The sequence below is a fragment of the Platalea leucorodia genome, assembly GCF_965183815.1.
Source record: "Platalea leucorodia genome assembly, chromosome: 7".
NCBI lineage: Eukaryota > Metazoa > Chordata > Aves > Pelecaniformes > Threskiornithidae > Platalea > Platalea leucorodia.
In genome coordinates, this window is record NC_138829.1 from 31,671,942 (window position 1) to 31,691,115 (window position 19,174).

General features: G+C 34.8%; 1 protein-coding gene across 2 annotated transcripts in view; it reads left to right on the forward strand.

The window, feature by feature from the left end:
• PRKD1 (protein kinase D1) overlaps positions 1–19,174 on the forward strand; it is a 145,288-nt gene that overhangs the window by 67,957 nt on the left and 58,157 nt on the right. For both annotated transcript variants that reach the window (XM_082317007.1, XM_082317008.1), the window contains exon 2: positions 6,136–6,274. In XM_082317007.1, coding sequence (XP_082173133.1) covers positions 6,136–6,274 — 139 coding nt within the window. The remainder of the gene's footprint in view (positions 1–6,135; positions 6,275–19,174) is intronic.

The window sequence follows — 19,174 nt, forward strand, 5'->3', positions numbered from 1 at the left end:
TAAATAGTTACACTGATCAGTAGCAGACAAATTGTAAGTCAACTCAGTGCAGCCCTGTAAAGGGCACAGAATCCGGATCTTCCTTGAAGTTTTAAGCCTGGTAAACAGTCAGTTTATTTATTGCCAGAATTTTGTTTCTTCAGAGAGTGATTTATTTTTTTTTTAGATGTCATTGTCAGTATGATGAAAAATAGTGTATTATGTTTCCTTTCTTGCAGAAGAGCATGTTATAGATTAGATAATAGTTTGCTTTGAGAGTAATAGTTGTTTATATGTGATACAACCTTTACAGTAGTTTTCCTATAGTGTACTACGGTATGCCTCTGGTACATTACAGGCTGCTTACCAGTAATATGGAATGAGGGAATGATACAGTGCCTCCACTGTAAGTCCATTGCACTGATATAAACATAATAATGAATGGCTAATCTACATAGCAAGGCTGGACAACATTAACTGCTCTTATGGCAAAGCTAATACTTGTACATCTTATTAGGATAGTTTATATTTCAATTTTCAAAAAAAAATTTCTTGTATTAAATTACCTTTGATTTAGTAAATTAGTGAACAAAACCTGTGGATGTATAATAGAGTGTTCTCTGTATGATAACGACAGTTTTGTTGAGAACAATCATGCCAAATTCCACATTTTTTTGACCTAATATCACTGTGAATAGGCATAAGCAAGATTTAACATTGCTTGTGGACCAGGAGAGTTGTACTTAATAAAGAAATAATATAAAAATTACTAATACACATTTAGCCATTTCTTTTTCTTCCCATTTATTCTAGGTAGTAAATTTTTCAGCATCATGATCATTAGGTCCTATGAGGTCATCTACTTTATCCTTCTATCCCAACACAGAAAGATCAGCAGTCAGATTCCTGACATTTGTTTGATTTATTCTGTTAAAAAACCCTCCAGTAATAGAGATCCCCTTTCTTAGGCAAAAAAAAAAAAAAAAATTTTTTTTTTTTTTTAAAATTCTTATCCTTGCAAAGTTTTCCTTGTCTCCACTCTAATTCCCTGTATTGTATCCCTTCCTGTGTTTTAGATTTGCTAATCCTTAATGTTCCATGCAGAGGAGAAACAGATTAGTCCCTTCCTATTGGCACCAGTCTTTTATGTATTTGAAGACTATAATCATTTATGCCCAAATCCCAGACAGGGACTACATGTGTCTAGGCTAAAGAACCTTCCTTTTTATGGGGGATATATCTAATATGATGTATCTTCCTAGTGGTCTTACACATCTCTCATAAATTGACCTTAAGTAGCATAGTTGAAAGTACAAGTTTGGAAAATAGAAATAAGGCTCTTAAAAGGATTCACATTGCACACTGGATAGTCTCTTCAACAGTAATTGCATTCCTCCTTATTGGTATTTTTTTCTGATTTTTTTTTTTTTTAAGTAGTTTTGTTGAAAAAATACTCTCAGCTTTTCCAGAACTTCAGTGTCTATGGTGAACCAAATTTTCAACTTCTCTTCAGGTGCACTGAACCTTTCATTCTTAGACCAAATACATTTGGTAGTTTTAAGTGTCTTAGAAGTGTGTTATCCAAAATTTCTTCTCTTGACACTGGAAAATATGTAATAAATAACAACATCAAGGCTGGGGATAGACTTTTATTAATACAGACATTTTGCTAAATTGCAAATCTGGAACCCAAATTCTTTGTAAGTGATATAAATCATGTTAGAGAGCTCATCTTTCTCTCTATTAAAAAAAGGTGGGGGGGGCACACTTGAAATACACAACTAAACTGTGGGAGTTTAACAAGTTATTGTGCTGTAAAGGTCATTTATCCTATTTCAGTTGTAAATTAATGCACCTTAGATTAAACCACATGGAAAGCAGTTTAAGAAGATGCATTTTATTTCACACTTGGAGTACGCAACCAATGTGTATATGGACAGTTGTGATGTCTTAATGACTGCTGATGACTTGTTAAGCTTCCAGAAATTGATCCTTCTTTTGAACCCCATGGAAACAAATTTCCACTTTCCTGATTCTTCCAGAAATACTGTATTTCCTCATTATAGAAATGACTGTTTTACTCCTGGTAATTCTACTTTAAGCAGCTATTATACTGAAACAAGGGCTTTTATTAGTGTTGGGAATTTAGATCAAATACTATCCTTTTTAGCTAGCTTAGCTTTAGTTAGCTTTTAGGTAGCTTGACATATATGCATTTCCTATTTTGCCCTGTATTTGGGAAAAATAAATGCTATTTATAGTGTTGTAGTACCAAGCAATGTGGCTGCTTTTTTGTTTACTTTTGTTTGTGCATATCAACATTATTGTTGGCTGAAATAAGCTTAGCTGAGGGAATATTTTTGTCACTGTTGCAACAGTTGGTCCTTACACAATGTTTTATTTGGAGAATCACACCATTGAAATGGCTTTCTTGGCATGAAAGTAGTTTATCTGAGGAAAACTAACTCGAACCCAGAAGATAATTCTTGTATATAATTTACCAAAAAAAATGTTGTGATTGAATTCATTTTTCTCTACAGAATATAATAAATGATATCTCAAAATACACACATTTATACATATACAATACATGTAATATAGCGAATACTTTTATAGGTAGACAAAATAGAGCTAATTTGAAAAGAGGAAATGGAATGGGAATATAAAGAGGGAACAAACAATTTAAGTCATAATGAGTTCAGAGGGAAATGCCTGTATTATTTCTGAAATCCAGTGAAAGGAGAAAATTCTTTCAGTGTTTGAAAAAGATCATCCGTGCCCATTTTGCAAGATATTTTAAACTTTTCACTGCTTCCGTAAAAGAAAATTCTCACTCTTATGACATGCCATCAGGCTTGTATACTGTAGCAAGGTAGGAATCTGTTTCATTAAAATTATAATCCCACCGGGATTACTTTCTCATGCATGCTCTAAATTCAAAACACTTAGGACAAGAGTGAATCTCCCCACTGCCCGCTCAAGTGCTGGAGTGAGAGAAGAGCTTCTCCAGCCGTGGAGCACCATGACACAGGCATCTGAGTGGCTCCAGCAGGCTTTTAGGTTCAGCTCAGCGCTTCTAGGTTGGATGTTGAATAGCTCTGTAAGACACTTGGGTGTTTCTTAGTGCCTGTGTCATCTGCTTTTCTGTTATCTAGGCTACGCTAACACCTGTATGGATGAAGAGAGTAATTGCAGTTCAGATTGCATCTCCTTTCAAAAGCTTTGATTCACTCCCACTTATGCTTAATGTAAAGCAAATTTCTTTAAAAGCTAGAGTAACTATTTCACACCTAAGCCATGAGTTTAGTTCTTTCTTGAATTAGAAAAATGCTTGTGGATCTAGGTTGAAAAATTTATTATTTTAATGAGATTTGGAAACAATGATACCTTGAGAATTAAGGTCCTTCAGCGTTATTTGGCTTATTCTTACAATTTTAATCCTTAATACTTACTGCATCTTAAGTATGTGATACTTGAAATATTTCGTCTTCACATTTGGGACTGTGAGAGAAAATGTCATCTAGGTTATGTTGTCTTTATGCAAGAATATTCCATGTAAGAGAACTTTTTTTTTTAGGATTTTTGCACTGTTGCGCCGAAATTCCTCCCTTAGGTGAAAATTACTGTTGTTACAATATTTAGGAGTTTATTTCAATTCTATTGAAACTTTAAGTCTCTTCTGCTCCTTCTCCTTTAGTTAAGATGATAGAGGATATTACTTTAGCATTAAAATACAGCTATAGAGTAACAGGCAGACACAAAGACGCACAGATTCATATTCTTGCGGAATGAAAATCGGTTTTGTCTACATTCTCTTTCCAAAACTCTACCGTTTTACCTTCTTGGTAAATTTTTAAAATAAGGAACCATATCAACTTTAAGTTAATATTACATCTCTTTTGGTAATTGAATAAAAATTGAATGTTTTTGATGTGTAGACACCAATAATAATGCCTGTGTACAGTCAAGAATGGTTCCTGGCTTCCCAGGAAAAGGCACTTTTCGAAGGAAAGTATGAAGCAAGTAGAAGGTACCTGCACAGTGGAATCATCCAAATATGGCAGCATTTCATTGCTTCGCTGTTTATTTTATGATAAAAGGTGACTTTTGGCTGGCTAACAACTCCATTAGTAGTGTGGCCTATATGATAGTTTTATTTTAAATAAACAAAAATTCAGTATCCATCTTTACTAATTTTATTCCACCTGGTGTTGCTTCTGTAAGTTCTGGATGTGGTAATGCATATCTTTTACAGAATTAGGTTACTCAGTGTTCATTATTTTACAGAGGAATATGAAAATGGAAAATTCCATTTTTGCTCCTCTTAACAAGAATAAAACCATGCATAATGATTTTAGAAGGCAACAGACCAAACTTTTAGAGAGCAAGTTTTTGGTCCACATAGAGATGGTAATCATCAGTGAGAAATATTTTGGAAATGTGAATTGAGCATGTCATTGTAAGCCATTTTCAGCTTTATGAACATGGTAAAGTACACCTTGCTGTTACTGTGACTATTCATTCAACTGAGGTTGTGAATATGAATGGTTAACTGGTTACTAGGAAAGTTTTACAAATATGTATCTCTCTTATATGTGTAACTGTAATGCCTGTTTAGAAGTACCTGTGCTGATGTTGGTGCCAGTCTTCTCAAACTTTGGCAACAGATTGCCAATTCTTTCCGTTCATAATTAGTTGATGATAAAGGTGCTTAAGGAAATGGCCTTGAAATAGTATCTCATATCACATAGATAAGTGAACTATCTAGGATTTTTAATGTGGTGCACATGCACAAAAATTCTGCATCTTTAAAGACATGCACCATAGCAGAATTTTGCAGATATTCTGTGAGAATGTTTTATGTTTCAGAGTCTGGAAATTGTTTCCGTTCAGTATAAAACCTGTATGAATAACTATATATAGCAACTTTTTTTTCCGGCGGGTAATCTGCCCAATCAAGAATTAGCAGTGGGTTGGTACTTATAATCTGAAATAAGACAGAAAAAACTTCAGAGATTTAGATGCATTTCATTAAAACCAGGGATCTGGCCATTTTGTCTCTTTTCAGTGCATGCTTTAAAGCTTAAAAAAAAAAAAAAAAATTATAAATTTCTTTGGATACTTGGATAGGTTCCAAAGTTTCCGGTAGTCAGTAATGCATATATTGTTTTAAAGTACTTTTTTGTGGGGTTCCTTCTATTCTGCGTTCTTTTCAAAGTAATTATAACCTCAAAAACTGCTAGTTTATCTTTTGCTATGCTTATCATTGTGTTTCTTTCACTGCATGTTGATAAAATTCCCAAATGATATATGGAGTTGTTCAGTGATGTAAAATTGAACCGGATCTTTTGTATCAGAAAAAGGGTTTCTTCGCTATGTTTTCAAAACAAAATCTTAGTTCTTTAAACTGGGAGCATGAAAAAAATTAACTCATACTTTTGTGTTGCAGCAAAAAAAAAAAAACAACTGAAATAAATGTTGCTTAGATAATAATCTCAAGTTTAGTTTATAACCTCTGAGGTTTTTTTAAATCTTTTTTAGTGTAAACAGGATTTAATCTGGTTTCAAAGCTCCAACTTCTTTGCGTCGAAATAGACAATTATGATTAAGTTTGGAAATCTTGTTTTATGTGTCTAGTAACTTTAGTCTCAAGAAATAGGTATTTCCTAATGAGCTATCATTTAGGCATTGTGTCTTAGGCAGAGCTGAAAAATATTTCTTCTGGCCTCAAGGCATCTTTTTGGCATTAATCTGGGGAGAGTTAATAGAATCGTGGAATAATATAGGCTGGAAGGGAGCTCCATAGGTCATCTAGTCCAAACGCTTGCTCCAGGAGAGTCTAATTAGATCACCTTGCTGAGGAGCTTGCCTTTTGAAAAAGGTATCAGCAGTGGCTAAGGGATGCGCTTATTTCTCTTTCATTTCCTACTGGATACCACATTGCTCACAGAGGAAGAGAAAGGCAAATGAGCTTACTTGCTTGGGGGAGAAGCCATGATACAGTGATAAATATTGTCATATATGAAAACATACATATCCTGTTTGGTACTAGTCTGAGGAATGGTCTAGTCTGCCCTCAAAATTTAATTATATTAATTGTATTTTACAGGTATATATTTTACAGTGTAATATATTCTCATGGGTTTGTATTTGCAGTTTCCCGAATGTGGTTTCTACGGAATGTATGACAAAATTCTGCTTTTCCGTCATGACCCTACCTCTGAAAACATTCTACAGTTGGTGAAATCAGCTGCAGATATCCAAGAAGGAGACCTAGTTGAAGTTGTCTTGTCAGGTAACTAAAAAACAGTGAAAATTACTGTCATGCTTTTGCAACCAAGAACATCCACAGTATTTTTGTATCAGTTAGGGTTCAAGAAAAAGGAAATTTTGTTTGTATGGACTTTGACCTGTGCTGGGTCAAAATCTGTCTCAGATGTGTATAGACGTGCCTATTAATTATTTTTTTTTTTCTATTGCACTGTATACTTAACAGCCTTATTTTGTCCATATTACTAGTTAAGCAACAGGTTAATTTTAACAAGCAATTTGAAATACGTATATTCTACATTTTTAGAGGAAAAAAATCCTGTGTGGCTTCAAAGAAGCACAGTAGAAACAAAATGTAACAAGTAAAAACAAAATACAATAGATATTTTAACATTTACTTAATTAACAGAGTCATTTGAAAATTAGAATTGGTCTTCACATATCTTGAGTGAAGTATCAACAGTTTAATATTTAATTGGATAGAGTATGCATTTTTTCTATTACTCGATGCAGTCAGTTCATAATTGCCTGTGGAGGAATTGTCAAGGCTGTTCTTGCTAACAGTGACCTGGCTTCTTTTAAAGTAAGGATTATTAGCTTTTACCTTACATGAAGTGCCATGAAAATATCCACTGGAAATAGAGTAACTGCTTTTTCAAAACCCTACATAACAATGCCTGCCAAGGCTGGTCTGACTCCTTACGTGATTTATTTTTAAAATTAGGAAAGCAAGAGAAGAGGAAAATTTAAATTCTAGATAATTTTAAATAAAATTACAGAAATATATATTATTTATGGATGGCTCTTCAAAAGAAGTGCTAGATGTTTCTTGTACAGGACTAGTGATTGTGTGACAGGTATAAATGATGGTATGGAAGGTGAAAAGGTGGAACAAAAGAAAATAACTATTTAGGGCCTAGGAAATACAAAAGTCAGAGGAGACAAGTTGATAATATAAGTCCATGCAAAGCCAGAGAATAGAAGTTATAGTCTGAAGGTGACTAGCAGGTGAAGGGATGTAAGAAGAGATGTAGTATGAGTGAATCATGAGGTGAAAGGCCAAATTTTGGAGGCAATGAAATGACAGATGGATTTAAGGAGCATGTTTGGTCAGCAGACTGGCCATGGAGAGTGGATTACTCTAAGTGAAGTAGGAAATGAGCACAAATTATATGACTGGAATGTAGAGGAAGTCTGGGGATGCCATTAGGTGTCAATAGGACTTGTCAAAAGATTAGATGTAAGAAGGTATGAGATATGTGAGTAAGAATGATGTAAAGTTTACAAAGATATGCAGTAAAGTGAATGCTGGAATTGTAAAAATGTAAAGGTAGTATTTGATAAATAAAACTTAGAAGATGGCTGAAGGGCTTTATTTTTGCTGTTGGAACATGCAGTTAGAGCATCTGGAAAGATGCTTAAAAATAGGGAGATGTGTATGTCGTACAAAAGTAGAAATTGAATCTATAGAAGAGTGTAGGATTAGTGAAGAGAAAGCCAAAGTCCTAATGGATGCTGAAAAGAGTGGAGGTAAGAGTTAGGTCACATAATCTAAGCCAACTGAGCTTTTAAATGTAGTTTTCTTGTATCGGATCCTATTCCATACTCTTTGATTAGAATAGGAAGAAGTACAATAAGGAATAATGCAAGTCATTCCTGTAAGTCATCATTCATCCTTCCCATATCAGGAAACAAATTTTTCCCTTTTGAAAAGATACCAGTAATCTCTATTTCATATTTCCCACAGAAAATAATCACTCCAGATCAGTAAATCAGAGGCAGTGGGGAAAAAAAAATCAGCAAGGAATTTAGTGCGATATTTGATGTATTGTTTGTATGCTTTTGAAATGGAGACCTCATATCTTCCAGTTCGCCAAAATTAGGCAAGTAACTTTAAATCTTCAAGAGCAGCACTTTATGCAGTACTTGCAAGTGGTAAAGGAGAACTATACTGTTTAAGAGCATTAGGGGATTTATGGTTTTATTTTTTAGGTGAAGCGTCTCTCCACAAAAGTGGTCAAGCATAAGCAACTCTGCAATATTTAGAGGAAGGCTATTAAACCAGCGCTGTGTGAAAGTGTGGGTGGTACCTACAATTGCCTAGGATCCATATATTTTTGCCTCTCGCCTGCCAGCCTAGAGTATACATTGCTGGCTGAAGGCCTGGAATTTTTAATATCACAAAGTGCTGTTGTACTGTGTTCTAGTAACCAAATTTTAGCTAAAAGTAAATCCCCAAAATGCACTATTATATGCTTCCTAATTAATTCTGTTATACAGTTGTTGACAGTATAGATCAGCTGTATCATTTTATCTGGTTTTATTCATGATGAACTCATGAAAGAAATTTGTCTTTGTTTATTACCTTATTATTGTTTTACGTCATTTCTGTGATGGACTATTTCCCTATTGCAATTCACTGACTGTATCAACTGTGTCAAAAGTTGTGCAACTGTAGCAGTGTGTCGTGATGAGTTATAAAAAAGAAAAGGAAAATAGAGAATATAGGGGATCCAAATCTTTTAGAAGGTCATTGTAATGGAGAAAATTCATAGATTAAGGAAATTGTTGTATCTTAAATAAATTTACAATGCAAAATGCATGTGTAAGATTATGACGTATTGAGAACTATGCATATTATAATTTTTTGCATACTGCTTCATAGTTTTACAGGAAATAGGGTGTGATCATACCTGCATAGTCATAGTGTTTCTGAGTCTTTAATTCTTGATTTTGTTAACTTGTTTTCACTGAAAGCAATTAATGGTTCTAATCCCTGAGAATAATTCTTGTTTCAGTTTTATCATCCTATTAGCAGTAGTTAGTTAGTAATAGAATTAGTTTCTTGCTGTATCTTGTTTGTTTTGTTCTGTTTTGTTTGGGTTTTTTTGTGTCCCATCCTGTTCCCCCCCCCCCCCCCCCCCTTTTTTTTTTTTCCTCCTAGTATATCTAAAGCTACTTCTGGAAAATATAAGGGAGAAGTATTACTGTCTCTTTGACCAACCACCAGTCCAGTGTTAAAAGCTGTGTCACATGTTATTTTGAGAGTGCTTAATTTATGTAATCTTAACTACAGCCATCACTTAAGTCCTCACTAAAATGAAGTGGCTTTTTTTACTTACAAGTTAGGGTTGAGGAATCTTAAGACTCTTCCATCAAGATACACTGGTTTCTGAATTCCATATGGCCCAAAGAGTTTTGTTTGATTTTTTTTCCCATGTTTTTATTGAACAATTTAAGAAATCATTTTTCTCCTCTCTGCCAAAAGATTTGAAAGTCTTCCTTGGGCCTTTCCTTTCCTAAAATTGTTATCTAGCTCTTATGCAAATAAATGTGTATTTATAGTATTTTATATTAGCAAAGCTGATAAAGTATTCTTTTTAAAAGCACTTACTGTTAAACTAGCTTCAGAGCCAATAGATTTAGAACAGTACGGAATACTTTAAAAAATTATGCCCTAAGTAATGATATTCATGTCAAATAATCAAGTTCGCACAATGTTCATCCAATACATTTGATTGTGCATACCAGAAATGTACTCTGACCCTGTGCAAAAGATGACAAATTATTTATTTTTAGATTATGATTTAGATTAGATTATTATTTAGATTAAGACCACGTCTCTTTTGGACTAGGGAGGCCAGAGCTGGACACAGTACAGAACTGGACACAGTGCACAGTACTCAAGAGTGGCTGTGCAATGACATGGGTCATCACTTGTGGGCGCAACCTGTCAGGCCCCATGGATTTATGTATGTCCAGTTTGCTTAAATGTTCCTTAATCTAATTCTCGTCTTCTGAGGGTAAGTCTTCCTTGCTCCAGACTTTTCCTCTGGTCTTAGGGATCTGGGATTCCTGAAGGCTTGTCTTGCCAGTAAGGACTAAGGCAAAGAAGGCGTTGAACACCTTGGCCTTTTCCCTAGCTTTTGTCACTAGGTTGCCTGTCCCATTCAGCAACGAGACCACGTTTTCCCTCGTCTTCCTTTTGCTGCTTTAGTTACAAAACTGAAGCTCACTGTTCCTTCATATTTAATCAAATGGTATTCTCTCTTAATCTAGTGGAAATCATCATAGCACAATATGGTGAAACGGGACTGAAAAGACATTACAAGCACGCACCTCAGATAAGTAGGTCTGCATTGTAACAGCTATACAAACAAAACCCCAAAGAAAATTGTAGGAGTTTAATTTATTCGTTGCTTGACATAACAAAATCATAAGAAGATTATCCAAATTTGAGCTTTGAAGGCAAACATTTCTATTGCTTATTACTTTACTAAGGTACTGGGAAAGAAAACGTGAGATGTCACAACTCCTCTTATAGACTAATAAACTTCATTTACAGATCTTCTTCCCTCTTTTTCTCCAGAAACAAGTGTTTTCTTCTGGCACTACTTTGGTAATCCCAAAATTATATGGGGCTTCATGGAGAACCACTGCTTAAGTATGTAGTTCATGTAGTTCATGGAGTTGAGGACTTTTTTCTCTCTTCAATTACAATGGTATGAGTTCAGGAAAAAATATCATTTCATTACTCATACCTCTTCATGCAACTTGTCTTTGTAGATTACACACACATAAATGCCTTTCTGCTAGTACAGTTGCACATATGAGGTTTTAAAGTGATGTCGTTAATTGATGCAAGCTGCTTCTTACACCAACAGTTGTGATTTTTTTAACAAAACACTGAAATCAGCTTAAAAAAAAACAAACCAAAACAAAACAAAAAAAAAACCAGAAACAAAAACCAAAACCAGTTGTTACCCACCTAGCTGTGTAAAGAGATCTTCTTATGAAACCTTGACAGCAACATGAGGTTTGCCAGAAAAGGAGGAGTGGAGACCACTCAGTCATCAGTTGGTGATATCTCAAGGAGTTTAACAGCTGAAACCCAAGAAAAGGGGTGGGTCAGTTGTTTTGCACCTTTTCAGTTGCATTGTCATACCAGATTGCTCAGTGTGATTTCTTGAAGCTGAAATCCCAGCTTTCATCAACTTGCATCTGCTTTCAGTCTTCCTCCGGTCCTACTGCAGGAGTTTCCTGTGAAGAGTAATTGCTAAGACATGTTTTCTATATTGACATGCTGTAATACCAGCTCCTAAACACTACAGCAAGAGTAAGTAAAAGATCAGCCACACATTACCTGTTCCAATATTATAGAATTGGGAATGGTTTCCTCCTCCAGTTGGACAGGAACTTTAACATTGCAGAAATTGCTGGATTTAGACAGACTGATCTGCTAACAGTTCAGTGTTTTTCACTAGACAACACTGTGCTCAGAAGACTGGCTTTCTCTCTAAATGTGAAGGACAGCAAATGAAACTCGTAATATGTCATGGCCTGACTGATGATTACACTATTAAAAATGAAAGCCTTCAGTCAGATGTCTCAAGTTATAGAAGAAATTAAATACATTTCCTCCATAGACACTCAAGAGCATCAGTGTCCTCCCACAGATGACGCTTAACTAAGTGCAACAATTCATTTCTGCAATGTTAAGATTCCTGTGTCATGGAGGGGAGGAACGTATTCCCAGTTCTGCAACACTGGAGAAGAGAAAGAACTATATAAACAGCTGTAGTGTTCAGGGAAGTATTCAAACTAATGCAGGCGGGTTTTTCGTTGAAATATATTCAGACGTAGTTTCAAATTATTATAGATTTTGGCAATAGTGCATCACAAATTAGCTGAAGATGGGTTATCTCTCCTTTTTAATTAAAAAAAAAAATCCACCTAAACACAGGGCCATATGAATTTTTTCATGATACTTAATAATTTGGATATGCCTTGAAAATTTATTTTGAAGGGAGGAAAAAAGCTCTCTGAAAACAGGAGAGGTTAGCCTTGAGCACTACAGTGGATGATATTGAGCATTTGAGCAGTGGGAAGGACAAAAGAAATGCAATATATGTTCAGATACTTATGCTGAACTGGCTGAAGTGTTTTATTTCTAGCCTACGTTACAAATATCTAAATAGAATATACATTCTAAAGTTCTGTAAATTCAAGGTGTATTATGGTCTGAAAAAAGCAGTAGAACATAGTGTTACTGCTACAGCTTTGCTGCTGAAGACTCTGTGTGCTGTGGGTAAACATCCCCTGAGGCACTGATATCTGATGTCAAAAGCTGTACTGATCCACTGCATTCATTTTTTTATTGCACATGTCGATACTGGTCAGGGTAGAGAAAGCTGAACTGTCAGTCCTAGTACTATGGGGTTATACAATCAGTTCATATCCTAATACTATGCATTTTCTAGTTTTCATTGTAGTTTACTTAATTACAAGGTCTTTTATAAAGGCTGGACAACCTGTGATTAATTTTTTTTCTTATTGTACTTATGTTCTTGGCAGTTTAAGGAATAATAAATATGATCATCTTCTGGTTTACAGCTTATATTACAGGTTCTTGAGAAATATGAAAATTTATTAGAAAACTTTATAGTTGAGAAGAGTTACTGGTTGTAGCTGAAGCACTTCAGTCCATTTTAGGGAAGAAAATTATACCTGCGGATGTCATACAATATAACTGAAACAGTTTGTGGTAGAGCTAGAGGTTTCTGGTGAAACACAAGAAGTTTAATCAGCTCAGAATGCAGCACCTGCTGTGCTTTTATGTTCATAATTAACATTATTACTTGCATTTTGTCTTGGTGCATTATGCAGTAGGATTTTAATGGAGTGTAAGAATCGCGTAACTCACTGAACAAATGTTGTTGTGTGTCTGTTTGCTGACTGGTCCAGAGGAGATAAGCACGGGCTATTGCAGTCAGCCAGATGAATCGTCATTCAGTGCCAGTATAGATTCTGGTATTTTGGAAGTGAAAGGTCGGGCATTATTATGAGAGTGGAAGCAAAAGGGTGTGTTGAGTTACAGATTCAGTCAACTGCACATTAAAAGAGGAAAAGGGAACTTTCGTTATGAACATTAGTAGCCCTCATAAATACGGTTTTATTTTTACCTCTTATATTGTTTTCTTCCTTTTATTTTATGTATTTTTAAAATATTATCTGTTTTAACACTTTGTTTCAGTTGACTACGTGGGATTCTGATAGTGTTTGTATAGGAGGTATGGGAACATTTCAGAAACGTATTAAAACAACAAATTTGTATGTTGAATCCAGTTGCTTTTTTAGGCTGCACTCCTGGGCATTCATTGAACAATATCACTAATACCATTCTGTCAGTAACATATTGCTTGCCGTGTTGCTGTTTTCTTAGCTGTGCATTTTCTATTTCATTTCTTCTTCAAAATGTTCAAAAAGTTCCTCTGGTCTCCTGATGCAAAAAGAGGAAAGTCCTTTACTAGTGCTGTGGAAATCTCCACTGATGTGCTCACTGAATCTGTCATTTACTTAGTTAAATTGCATTTCAGACTGAAAAAGGATCTGAACTTTTGGAGAAAGGATTTTATCAAGCTATATTTGTAGGAAGGATTCCTTTTGCTTAGAATACTCTCAAAAAATTAGTAGGCAGCCCAAACCAGGAAGCAAGGTACAGAAGTCGCAGTCAAAGTTACAATCAAAGATGGCTGTAAATGAGTAATCAATCATTCATAAACACTGAAAGGAAGAGAAACCAACAGTTGCATCTTTGTAGGTGTCTCTCTCTAAAATGCAGTCTTACTGTTTGCTCAAGAAAAGGAAGTAAATTTATGTAAGGTGAGCTTAAGTTGAAAAGTGTTCTTCAGTCTTGATGTGATTAAGTAGTATTTGCTACAAGCTTCAACTGGACCTGTGAAAAGGTAACTTTCATGTTCCACTCACGAAATAAAGGATGCAAATGTGAACCAAAGTAACATAATGTAAAGTTTACAATAGATTTGAACAGAATGGAATGTGCTTACTCTGATAAACTAGCTTCTTTAAACTTAACTCCTAGTTTTTGAAGCTGTTTGGTATTCTTTTGACTGGCCTTTAAATATCATTTATTTCAACTGCCATTTGCTAAAGCCAATAAAGACATATTAAATATCATTTATTTCAACTGCCATTTGCTAAAGCCAATAAAGACATATTAATGATCAAGAGGTACAGTCCTTCATAGCCTTTCTTTCTGGAGAAGTTAAATAGTTAAGAAGTTTTTACATTAAGTTACTACATGAGCTCTGGACTGTAGATGAGTTAACCTTTTTCTAAAATGAAGGATGCATTGAAGTTGTTATTTCAAGCTGTCTGTAGATGCAACCACCACCACTTCATCTGTGTATTTATGACCTTTTTCGGACGAACTATATTTGCCGTTTTTCCCTTAAATGGAAGCACAGACTCTAGAGAACAAGTGGACAAATGAGAGTTGCTGTGGCTCTATACTTCTGTACTGACTCTTTTTGAGATCTGTTTTTCGAGGACTTCAAGGAAACAATTACTTTAGATGCCTTCAGACTTATGTTCTTGCCACCATAGTTTATGTCCTACGCTATACCTTATTCATGAGAGTTTATTAAAAACTGCTGTGTAAATTTGCCAAGTCTTTTCATGTTATATAGAGCAAAAAACAATTTTATATTTACAGTTTTAATATGAGTTTGCTTATAAAAACTCTATCTATTTTTACTGGGGCAAAATTACATTGGGATGTAAGAGACTTTTGCCCACTGCTGGAAGGCAGATGATGAAACGTTAACATCTTGTGCAAATTAGTGGAATGTACTTCATCTGATTGCTGTGAGCAGTTGTGCTCAACTTGGCAGGATTCCTGAAGCAACAAAGTCAAATAGCAGCTATTTTACGTTCCCTTGCTGAGCTGATGAGGGCAGGAATTGATCCACTGCTTTTGTTAAGAAGCTGTTTCTGTTTTAATATCACATAGACAGTACACCACATGATCATTAGATGTGGACGTTTTATTTGGATTCAGTACAGTTTGTACTGTCTTATATATGATAAAATATATTGAACTGAATAAAAGCTGTGGATAACTATACAATTATAGTAAGTGCTATATATCAACGTATAACTGGATTGTAATGTTAGTTCAACTGCCAGCTCCTTGAGATAAACATTATGATGTTATATCTTTGAGCATCATTCTATAGTACTTAAATAGTTGATCACAGTTCGCGATTTTGCTTCGTTGTCATTGAAAAGCATCCTTCTCTTGGTGTCTTCATAGCTATGGTAACACGCTCTTTCTGACGTATTTGAGAAATACAACTGTCTTTTCTCTATCCTGTCTAAGATGATATCTGTTGCAATTATTCTTCCTCTGTGTCCTTTTAATTGTCTCTAGCTGTCATCTTTTTTCTTTTTTCTGTAGAGGTAAGGCTTAATACTGATTAGGTTTGATTTTTGTATCCCTCGCTGTTCATTAGCCTACATCATTCTTGGATCATGAATTTCAGATAGATGATTTGTGTTTGAAGTTCTTAGGACTAAAAGATTCTTGCTGCCTTTGTTTTGTCTAATTGTCTTTTCTTCAGCTCATAAGTGTTATAATTGTTACCTTCTGGATACTGACTTCAAGATTCGTATTTTTTCTGCATCAACAGAATCTTTCTGAACTCCCCCTCCCATCTTGCCTTACCGTTCTTTTCTTTCTGCTGCAGGAGGGAGTAGGTAAAAATAGGACAAAAAAAAAAATAGATATCCTATCAACATCACTTCCTTATGTTCTTTGGCTGCATCATCGACCATACACACTGAGTAAAATGATACGCGACAGGCAAATGTTAGTAGGGAAGCAGTTAATGTGTCACCTTTGCTTCTGGTGCTCTTACAGAAGTACAGGTCATGCTAGTTATTCTTCCTTGGGACTTTCTATGCATTTTTAGTATTTAATGATTATTTCAGCAGCAGAAAATGTGAAATAATTACAAGATATTGTGAATGTGGATTGCAAGAAAGCAAGCAGTGTATTTTTTCACAGGAATAAAATTACATTTTTAAGTAAGCTTTTTGAACTCTAATAATTTCTCACTTGTGTCAAGATTTTAGATGTCATTTTTAAAGCTTGATTAGTTTGTAATCATAAATGATGTCATTTTGTATTTATAAAAAAATTAAACTAAATATTGGAAAAAATGCTACTGGTAGGGAAGATGCATTTTCCTTGAGAGAAGCTACACAAATCCTTCTGTCAGGACAGGACCTTTTCATGAGAGGTCACTGTTCCACTGCAAGCTAATAGATCAGACATCCTACATTGTACACCTTTAATTATCCAATTTTCAGAGATAACATATTTTCAGTTTATTTGTGCTGTTTAATGAAATGTCAAGTTTTCTGTTCATTGAGATAGCATACTTGGTTTTCCAGAAGTCACACAAACACTTTCTTCTCCAAAGGCTCATAAAGAAACTATGCTTTCATGAAAGGATAGGTGCTCAAATGGTTACATAACTATTTATAACTTAGGAAACAAAGGGTAGAAATACATGCTATTTTCACAGTGGAAGCAGGTCACTAGCAGAGGTTCTTAGGTCTGTGCAGGTAAATACATTCATATATGATCTGGAAAGCATGATTAGTAAAGTGTCAGTGTCACCCCAGATGAAATTCAGTATAGCTCAATATAAAGTGTCAGGGGAATTTCTTGATTTTTATCTATGTAACAAGGGGCTCAGAATTCGCTGATACTACCAAAAATTGAGAAGTTCAAGTTATAATATGAAAATGTCATCTTAGTGTTGAGTGCTAGTCAAGAAAAGCAAATATAATTCTTGGAATTCTTAGGAAAGGAGTAGAGACAAAACAGAAAACGCTTTTAATGTCACTGCCCTTGTGCCATCTGTCTTTGTGACCTCTTCTCTGCTTCAGAGAATGTTTTTGCTGCAAAGCATGGGCATCAGAGGTAGTCGTCTGGGGAAATACCACCAGATGCTGATGCTGCTTTGGGAACTCCTTTTTGAAAGTCAGGATTCCAGGCTTAGTAGATTTTGGTCTGATCCAGTCATTCTTATGATTTTGTATCCTTATCACAAGATTTCACTGAAAAGAAACATTTTTGAAGTTACATCAATTTAACAGGAGTAACCTCAATGCCTGCAAATTTTCTGTGCTGTTATGATTAAGGTAGAATAAGCAATTACATGATTTTTAATTATTATGCATCAATAACTTGTGTAGCCAGCTTTCCAAGAAAGGTGGGATTGAAGCTGATTACAGTTCATTAGTTACATTCATTGCAGTTAATGCATTGAAAAAAAAAATGCCTATCAGCTTCTAAAGTAGTTCTATTAAATTCTTGATGTTCATTTTATATGATATAGTAGGTATATATGGTAAAACCTCTGAACTTAAAAAAACCCCTTATTTTCCTTAAAATTTCTTATTCTCACTTGGGTGAGGCAATTTTTTCCCCTTATTCATTTTTACTCGGTTTTCTTAATATGATACACATCACATTTCCCCTTCTTTAAAAGGTTTTAGGTATTATCATTATGACTGGGTCTAACACAACCCACTTAGTAACAGTAGCTCAATAGATTATTCAAGTATTAGACTTCAGCAGCCCTCACTTTAGCTGATCCTTTCTCAGAAGACTTGAGGTTATGAATGAAACTTCGAGTCTGTGGTATATTGTCCTACATTTTAATTTATATTTCTATGCTCATTTGTACTTTTAATGTGATGGTATCATCTGATTAGCATTCTGAATCAATACTAAATGCTTATAATTAAAAAGGTATTGATGGAGAAAATGAAAGTGCATGTTAGTAGAAAACATATTTCCATCAAAGGATGAATCAACTCTGTTTACTGTTTTACAAATTTATTTAATCTATTTAGTCTTTCCTTACTCTATGGTGTGTGAAACTTGGACATGGCTATAAATTATTTCACAGGATGTGTCTTTAATAGCACTCGGGCTTTTCTTAAAGGTAGAGTGGCAAAGTCCTGTAGATCAGTGGTCTCTGAATTTTTTTTATTGTTCACCCCATCACTAAAAATTTTTGAGCATACACCCCCAATATACGTATATTTATTTATAACTTACATGTGTTGCTGAAGTTCTAATATGTTCTTCCTGCACCCTAATGAATTGTCTGGTGCACACCCAGGGGTGTGTGCCCACCACTTTGGAGACCACTGCTATATGTTCATTTGAAGTTGTATATTAGAAAAAAATTGTTTACCTCTAAAAAACTTAAATTGTCTTTTTTTGAGTATGTCAGTAAGAAAATTTCAATTAAATTGTCTTTTTCCTTTTCTCAGTTTTTGTATTCTTTCAGTTGTTGCTGCTGCTAACACAGATTCTAATCATAAAGCTGCCAAAACGTGAAGATTTCCTCACCAGATTCCATTCCCTTCCATCAAATAACTGTGTGTCCCACTTCATTTTCACTAGCTACAACATGTAATGGGGAACAAACTTTGCCTAGGCTAAGCAGAAAACTCTTTGATTTGTCATGTATTTGATGCATTCATTTGACAGTTTCTTTGACCAATACATGCTTGACCAAACATTTGTATCAGTGTATTTGTTAATTGGTAGTAGTGAGTCTTGAATGGAGAGTAGCTGTAAATGATTCAGAGAGGAGCATAATGAGAAATAAAAGGTAACCCACTTGGAATAACTTGCCCATCAGATGAGTTGTGGTGTTAACCTGTCAACAGTATATTCTACACTGCTTGGATATATGTCAGGGAAAGAAATCCACTGTTTGAAGAATCTCTCTGCTTTTTCAGTCTCTCTGAATTCATGGTCTCAATAACTCATTGCTCCAGTAGGTTTCAAATTAAATACGGCTTATGTAAAAAATCACTATTAAACTCATTGAATTTACTTTTATTGGCTGACTGCTGGCTTTGGTATTTTGAAAGAGCAAATAGCAATACACAGTCTTATGGTTATTTCCAATAAATGATGTTTGCAACCCTTTGTGGTAAGATACACATCTTCTTTTAGGAAGTGCTTGAGGTTTGTAGCTAAAGCAGGTCTGAGCACAAACAAACCTCCTTCCCTTGGGGAATATAACAATTT